This window comes from Pagrus pagrus (genome assembly GCF_965226575.1).
Source record: "Pagrus pagrus genome assembly, chromosome: 22".
Taxonomy (NCBI): Eukaryota; Metazoa; Chordata; class Actinopteri; order Spariformes; family Sparidae; genus Pagrus; species Pagrus pagrus.
Genome location: NC_140204.1, coordinates 6,389,139 through 6,397,355, shown reverse-complemented (window position 1 = coordinate 6,397,355; position 8,217 = coordinate 6,389,139). Strand labels below are relative to the sequence as shown.

General features: G+C 39.7%; 1 protein-coding gene across 1 annotated transcript; it reads right to left on the bottom strand.

Moving 5' to 3' along the window:
• Nucleotides 1-4: 4 nt before the first annotated feature.
• LOC311251898 (E3 ubiquitin/ISG15 ligase TRIM25-like) lies at nucleotides 5-2,499 on the bottom strand (the record flags this gene model as incomplete). The annotated part of the gene is made up of 3 exons (XM_084344560.1): nucleotides 2,450-2,499; nucleotides 399-636; nucleotides 5-311 (listed from the first exon to the last, which is right to left on the bottom strand). Coding segments are annotated over exons 2-3 (534 nt in total), but the record flags the coding sequence as incomplete, so codon positions are not given.
• Nucleotides 2,500-8,217: the final 5,718 nt, after the last annotated feature.

Below are 8,217 nucleotides of genomic sequence, written 5' to 3'. Positions count from 1 at the left end.
TGCATTTCGAACAAACAGGTGTGTTGTCTGTCTTGCAAAACTTCTCCAGGAGCTTGTTGTGATTTGGGCAGAGGTAACTGGTAATGAAGGTGCCCGGATCTGTCAGCGTGTGCTTTGTCATCTCTTGATCACTTAGATGTGGTGTCAGGTGATTATCACAGTAGGACTTCCGGCAGACAAAGCACGACTTGACTGCTGCTAACTTGGTTCCCTGGCAGATGTCACACTGAACATCATCAGACCTGGAAGCTTGTCTTGGAATGCCTCTCTTCTGGGGGGTTGGCTTGTATTTTGGCTTCTCCTTCAGAGACCTTTTGATTAAATACACATAGTTATTTTACGTCAGGCATGAAAAAGTGCTTAAAACATTACATTTTGACATTTAAACCTCAACAAACCTTTTAAATTTCTCAGTGATGTCTCTGAAGCCAACGTTGACCCTGAGCTCTGGCCGTTTTTTAAAGGACTCTTTGCACAGCGGACACTCAGAATTAGGTCTTGAATCCCAGAAACGTTTGATGCATGCCAGGCAGAAATTGTGCCCACATGGGATGGAGACGGGGTTGTTGAAGATATCCAGACAGATGCAGCATTGAAACTGTTCCTCAGACAGCACAGAGGCCATCTCGTCAAGGACTTTGATGGACAAAGAAAAAGCAAGACACTATCAAATATGTTGTTTATCGAAAATATGGGCGAATACTGATGGAACTGGAAAAAAGAGTGTGTGCTAACGCTTTTAGTTTAGCACCTACAGAGGAGATTTTGGCCTTTGGATTTTGGCTTCTGAGGACTTGGATGACACCAGACAAGCTGTATGGAGCCTTTTATGTTTTTTCTGTTGTTTGTTTTGTTTTGCTGTGAAGCTCCAGAAATATTTTGTGGACTACAAAACTTCATCTGACTTTCTATCAGCATGAGGGTGAGTAGATAATGACCTATTTTTCATTTAAGGCTGATCTTATCATTAAAGTAAACCGTTCAACATCATGTGCAGGAACTTGCTTACGTGAGTAAAATTTCCATCACGTTTGCAACATAAAGTAAGCCTGCTTATTTAACCCAGACCACCGCAATGTTAACCACATGTTTGAAAGGCTTTTCTCTAAAGAGTACATTGGGAGTGCCGCGACGTGCTCGTTATTGGACATCTGGGAATGAGAACTGTATCAGCTTCTAAGTGGTATCGCAGTCAACTGGACTCGTTTCAGTTTCTTGAAGATGTTTCACCTCTCATCCAAGAGGCTTCTTCAGTTCTTACTAACTGGAAGGGAGTTGCAGACTTTTAAACTGTGCGGGAGTGTCGTTACAGAGACGTTAAGGACACGTGTGAGCTCTGAGTTTCACAGTCATTAGGGCCACTTGTGGGTAGTTGACTCATAAATCCATCATGTGGATTGCTAGGGCTAGGTGAGCCAACGTGTGAATGATTGTTAAGATGTCTGGGGGTGGGTGATAAATCATGTCATAGACAGTTGTTCCATTTTGACATAGGTGGATATATTCTGGATCCTCTTTCAAACCATCAGAGCTTAGACGTGTCCTTAACGACTGTAAGGACACTCCCACAGAGAAGAAACTGAAACAAGTCCAGTTGCCTATGATACAGCACTGGCTGAGAACCTTCATCAACATGTATCAGCTTGTTTCAGCTCTTCATTGAGTTTTATGATGTTCAAACAGCAAAACACAAGATTTATTTTTATGGCTGTATCATCCAAGAACATTTAAATATCCTACTTTTACAAATAATAGGATTCCCAATATTTTAATGCAGCAGTATTTATATTGCATTTTTAGATATTAGGTAGGGTTTATACACATCTGCACAACTTTGTCAAATACTGTGCTTTGATTGGAATTAAAGCCTGCAGGTGATTTTTGAGATAAAAACGTGAAATCAGATTTAAAGTGAAGGAATGTTGCTGCTCAGGTGACGACACAGAAGCAGTTGTGAGAGTATTTATTAGCTGTAGGAGCGTCCAAGTGTCTCCTTGGTGCAGTTAGCCCAGGTTAATGCATTATTAATCTATAAGCTTGAGTCTGAATCTGTCATTCATTGTTTAATCACTGATTCACAAACCCTACTAATGAAAGCGTGAACACCTATTAAAATTGTAAAAAAGATTTTTTTAAATACAACAAGAGATAAAAACATAGTAATGTTTGGTTTGTTTCTGGACCAGTGCAGTTTTATTCATCCCCACACACTGGTTAAAAGTGCATTTTTGTATTAATTCAAAGGTTGGTGCCTCATATAAAACACAAAATGTAATGCTACAACTTTTTGACATTTAATTTCCATCAAAGCGACTTTGACTGTTTCACCTCTGAGCATTGTCTTTATAAAAAACTTTGACGTGTTTGTCTACATTCACATCAAAAGTCAATTTATCTGAAGTCATCTCACTGTCTCTACACTATCTGCTTAGTATAAATAGTGTATTACCTGTGTGGGTTGACAGACAGATCCTCCGTAACAGATGTGTCGACAGCAGGTGTATGAATGTCGTCAAAACAGACGCTTCCTGGTAGAGAAAGTCAGTTCCTCCCACAACGACATCTGTCAAGAAGAGTTAAACAGGTACTTCTGGTTCTTCTTCTTTGTCTGAGACTTCGTTCTGAGGCAGAGGTAAATTATTATTAGCAATTATCAAATGTGCTGTAGGTTCCTGGGTTTCCACATGAGTAAGAATATTTTCCAGTCATAAGATTCTTCTGAAACTCACAACTGCACAACTGAGCAAGAGGACATGCAAATGTCAGAATTCAGAGCTTTTCCCTGTGCTACTCCAACCCAATCGCAAGGATAAATATTAGCTAAGTATGTTTCAGCAAAACCACAGATAAGTTTAAACTGAATGTTTCTTAATATTGCAGCTTTACGTCTGTTTAGGAATTTTCTGTTTCTCTCTCGTCACGCTGTGTTTATGCTCTGGTTAGGACTAGGCACAAAAAACACTTGGTTAGGGTTAGGAAAACATCATGATTTGGCTTGAAATACCTGTTTTGGTCGCCACAAACATGGATGGAGATGGTCCAACTTCCCTTGAAAAAAACCTGGTTTTTGTCATCGAGGAAGTCGCTGGAAATGCCCAAAACTCTCCCCCAAAAAACTGCTTTTGACGCTCAAACCATGGTTGGCCATTTGGCAGCCTTGTTGGCTCTATTAACGCCACCACCATTCCCTCCAAGCCCTGATGTGCAGGTCGGCTGATAAGCATTTAACGTGAACGGGATGTGCCACGTCAACCTTGGCTGATCTGTGGTTTGCAGGAACCATTAACATTTTATCCTGGCGACTGGTCTGGCTACTCAGTTAAAGGCAAACCATGTTAATTTATTTAGTTTGGGTTTTAAATACAACACCCTCTCTATCCTTTTGACTGTTCATATTTCAACTTCTTTCTTCATGACTGAATGCATGTAAGCACAGACACTCTGAGCCGGGGGCTTAGATAATGTGACAGCTGCGTGTCAACCTCTGTAAGCAGTGTTAACAAGTTCATCTGTGGGATTTTCTCAAGTCCCACAGATGAACTTGGTAACCAAAGTGTCTGGTGACACACAATGTGGTTACATATATGTAACCACATTGTGTGTCACACTTTGTCGAACCCTGAAACTATTTCCAGTTTATGCAGAGGACAAAGTGATTTAGAAAAGACCTACAGGCACTAAATAAGCGATCCAGCCTTGTTGGTGTCCTGTGAACCAAGAAAAAATTCCTTTGACGTAAATGCTGCATTCCTTTCTATTAAGTTCCCACAACCCTGACACCACACAATTTTACAGGAAGTACCATAGATCATCTTGTAAATGTTTTACTACGTGGTTGTTATGCCCATATTTCCTACTTTGTCATGTACTTTGGGATTTAAGACAGCTTAATGCTAACAAAGACTTACTTGCACCTAGGAGACAGCTGTCTGTGTCAAGCGAGAAAGCGAAGGTCAATGACGAGTTCATTTAACTCACTAATGTAGTTCAGTTAAACGTACAATATGTAACTTTTGCTGCGAGGGGGCTCTCTATCAAAACAAAACAAAAGATGTTATATTTGCTGCTGCTGCTCAGAGAGTCTGGATTAGAGCCAGACCCTCTGGAGAATAAACACCTGGAGTCACCTTGGATTCTGCTCTGATCCAGAACGTTTACCGACGGGAGGAGAGCTCAGAGATTACTTTTAAACTTTTCGGGATTACAAAGTGGATTTATCTTCACTCCTGTTCATCAACCTGACTGCAACGGTGATCCCCAGCACTACCTCCATTTTCAGGTGTTTATGTTTTGTAATGGTGACTGCTGGAAGGGGAATGTAATTTACTTCGCAAACAATGTTACAGAGAGCAGAGGGGAAAAAGAGAGAGTCTCCAGTGAGTAGGCTACTAAATTCACCAAGAGCTGTCCTGAATTTAACCACACAGACATGTACACAGACTCGGTGTGTTGTTGTTGCTCGCCAACATTAGCTAACAGCTAGTGTACAGTCAAGTAAACCGGCTGTTTATGGCAGATAAACAATGCATGTGTAACGTCAAGACACACAAATGGCCCATTACAACTTGTTATTAATTTGCGTAGCTGTAGCTCCGTAGCTTTGGCTCGTTTATGACAAAAAATTAAAGTGACTGACGCACACTGTCTTGTGAAAGTGAGCTGTAAATCTCCAGTCTAATTTCTTAGGGTTATGATGGTGCTTTTCTTCATTTTAGTGGATGGAGCTTTGTTGTCTGGATGATCATTTAATTCAATAAAGAGTTGTATTGTAGAGAAGCAAAAGGTCTCCATGCTAGCTTGCTAACTATCATCAAGCTAGCCTGGTTGCCATTGTCATTGTTTTGGGCTTCAGTTTAAGTGTTTCCTGTTTCCAACAGCCATCATGACAACAAGTTCACACAGTGTATTCAGACAAGTTTAAATCCTTTAATGATATGATGTGATACTTTATGGTGCAGTATGTTCCTTGTTTTGTATTCACAAGCCAAGGTAAACATGAGCAGTTGCAAGTGTCACTGAAAAGTCTTTACCACTCCTTGAATGGTCGTAAAAATATTAATAGTAATAATTGCAGTGGTGTTCTTCACAGTAATTATACCTTCTTAAAATACACTGTGCTTACTGCACAGTGTAACAGGCTACAGTGCAGTAAATCAAACGCAGGTAAAAGACAAAACGAACTCAGTATCAGTACCACAGTGCCAAATCGACGTCAGCTTCCCAGCTCTGCACGCCTGACCAAAACAGGTTACACCCTCCTGCAACCACTTAAAAGCATACTAGCTGCACCTGATTGGAAGAACGCCACTTGTGGGTGTGCTCCGGGATTTCCAACTGGACCAACATGATGGCTTGTTTGGAAATTTTCTCTTATATTGCAAAAATAATAGTTTCCAGAGGCGACGTGTTGCGCCAGACACCCCTGACTTGCATGAAGTAACCAGAATTCAACTAAATGCAAATGAGGAGTGGTTCTTCCTCCATTTTTGTGTTATTGTTTAGTTTTATTGGATTCACCTGCCTTTCTGTTGATTGCATTTTGGATTTTCATTTTTGACCTCCAGCTCACATTATTAAAGCTTGCTTTTGTTTCTTAATGTGCCCGTTTTGTTGTATATTATATTGATCGGGCTTTAATATAAAATGAATGTGGGCCAGTGCAGTAAAGTAAACATTTTGATCTCAATGTTTCCTGACTGCCTCTTGCACGGTTGTGACATTGTGCGTTGATAAAATCTGTCCAAACCCGGCAAAGTCCTCAAAACCACTTCTGTGGTAGTTCCCCTAACAATAGGTTTTCTCCAGGAACAAGACACGCACAGCTGGTAAAGATGATTTACTGTGGGAGACCTTCCAACTCTTCAGATGGAAGGTTTTAGAAAATCTGTGCCAGTGGAGAAATATGTATCCAGACTGCTCATGAACTACTGTCCTTGTTTGGGTCAACCTATTATGTATATGAATCTTCTGTTGTTGTAGTTGTTTAACTGAGTTTCAAATGAGTGTACTGTGAGTGAATGAATGTGGGTGATGTGATTCGGCTCTTTAAACTGGTTGAAAGATATTTTTGGCTTGTTGTGTTGAAACTGATTTTCACCACACATTAAATTATTGCTGTACTTATGTTAAACTGTAGTCTGTATATCAGATAACTCACTAGGTTTTAAGACAACGCAAATTGCGGTCGAAGGAAAAGTCATAAACATAAAGCAGTTAGAAGCATTAGAGAGAGGTGTCTGCTTGGCTTGTACTTTAGTGCCACTGAGTGGAGCAGTCAGGACATTACAGCAAATGGGTTATATAGATAATATATAACATATAGACATTTGTTCACATTCTTTTTATATATGCACATGTACACATTTTACTGTTGATATTTCATGTATGTTTGATTTCATGTATGAATTACATGTATGTGTGTGTATATATATATATATATATATATATATATATATATGTATGTATACACATTACCCCGTTCTCCCATATATATATATATATATATATATATGTATATGTATATATATATATATATATATATATATATATATATATATATATATGTATATATATATATATATATATATATATATATGTATATATATATATATATATATATATATATATATATATATATATATATATATATTGTTAGCATGAATAGCAGCAACATAGTTCAACATTTTTAGGGCCCGAGCATGAATCTCGTGCGAGGACCTATTGTATCTGTAAGGATTGTTTATTATTATTTTTTGTCCTTCCCCAAGACTCACTAAATTTGGCATGTAGCTTCTTACCCATGAGTATGTTATTTCAATACCACAACTGCCCTCATGCCCCTAACGCTGCCCTTATGGCTTTTCCCATTCTGTACGGACCCCATGTCTGTGCCTCGTACTTTAACTAACTCAGCCTACAGATTTAACGCCACAGACTTCACACTCACTAAATATCATCTTCAGAACTTGATGATGATACCTTGTGAAAAGCTTTCGCCTACGTTATACCTGGTGGGCGTGGCAGTGTGTTCAACTTTGCAACACCCCTTATGGCTTTTCCTATTCTGTAGGAACCCATTTCTAAGCCTTGTACATTGTTTAACTTAGCCTACAGATTTAACACCACAGACTTCCCAGTCACTGAGTATCATCCTCATGCCTTGATGATGAAAGTTATGAAAAGCTTTTTCCTACGTTATTCCTGGTGGGTGTGGCAGTGCGGTCAATTTCGATGACCCCCTTATGGCTTTTCCCATTCTGTACGAACCCAATATGTCTATGCCTCGTACTTTTACTAACTCGTCCTACAGATTTAACACCACAGACTTCATATTCACTCAGTAGCGTCCTTAGACCTTCAACAGCCTGTGTTGTGCTTGGTGGGCGTGGCGGTGCGGTCCATTCAATCCTTTGCCATTGCGCAGGAAGTCCTTATAACTTCAACATACAATTTCCCATCTTCACCCAATTGGTCGCAATTGTAGAGAGGTTGTCCCTGAATAGGTCTTTGCATTAATACTGTGATAAGTGAACAAATGGCTCCATAGCGCCCCCTGGAATATTTCAAACTTGAAGCCCCGCCTCCTACATGCACACATATTAATGAAAGTCAGTACGCATATGTATCATGACCAGATGCACAAAAAACCCTCTTGGACACATGCCCTCAGTCCAACAGGAAGCCATTTTCCTTCAAATTCAATCCTTCGCCATCAAGCAGGAAGTCCTGATAACTTCAACATACAATTTCCCATCTGCATCAAAATACTGATTCATGTAAAGGGGCTGATCCTGAATACGTCTCTGCATCAAAACTGCGTCATATCTATAGCGCCACCCACTGGACATAGGAAGTCACTGAAGATGTCACTGTTGTGTTTTGTGTGACACAAATCCCATTGAGGTAGGACATTTCCACAGGCAACGGGTAAGCACACATCTGTGCGCACAGGCCTCCGACGGAGCCAAAGCCCAACGTACGTGGGGGGTCGAGGGCCCGTTCATCACTGCTTTCACTTTTAATTTTTATTATTTTTTATTGATTTTTGTATGCAAATATTAGCATGTTAGCTCAATAGCTTCCAGGTCATGTGACCAATTGATTCAAAATCATGTTGGGATCATGTACCTACACTGGCTGCATGAGATACGCCTCTTGTTTTTACGTTTTACATCTTTTCATATTTTTTAATAAATTTTTATTATTTTTTACATGTAA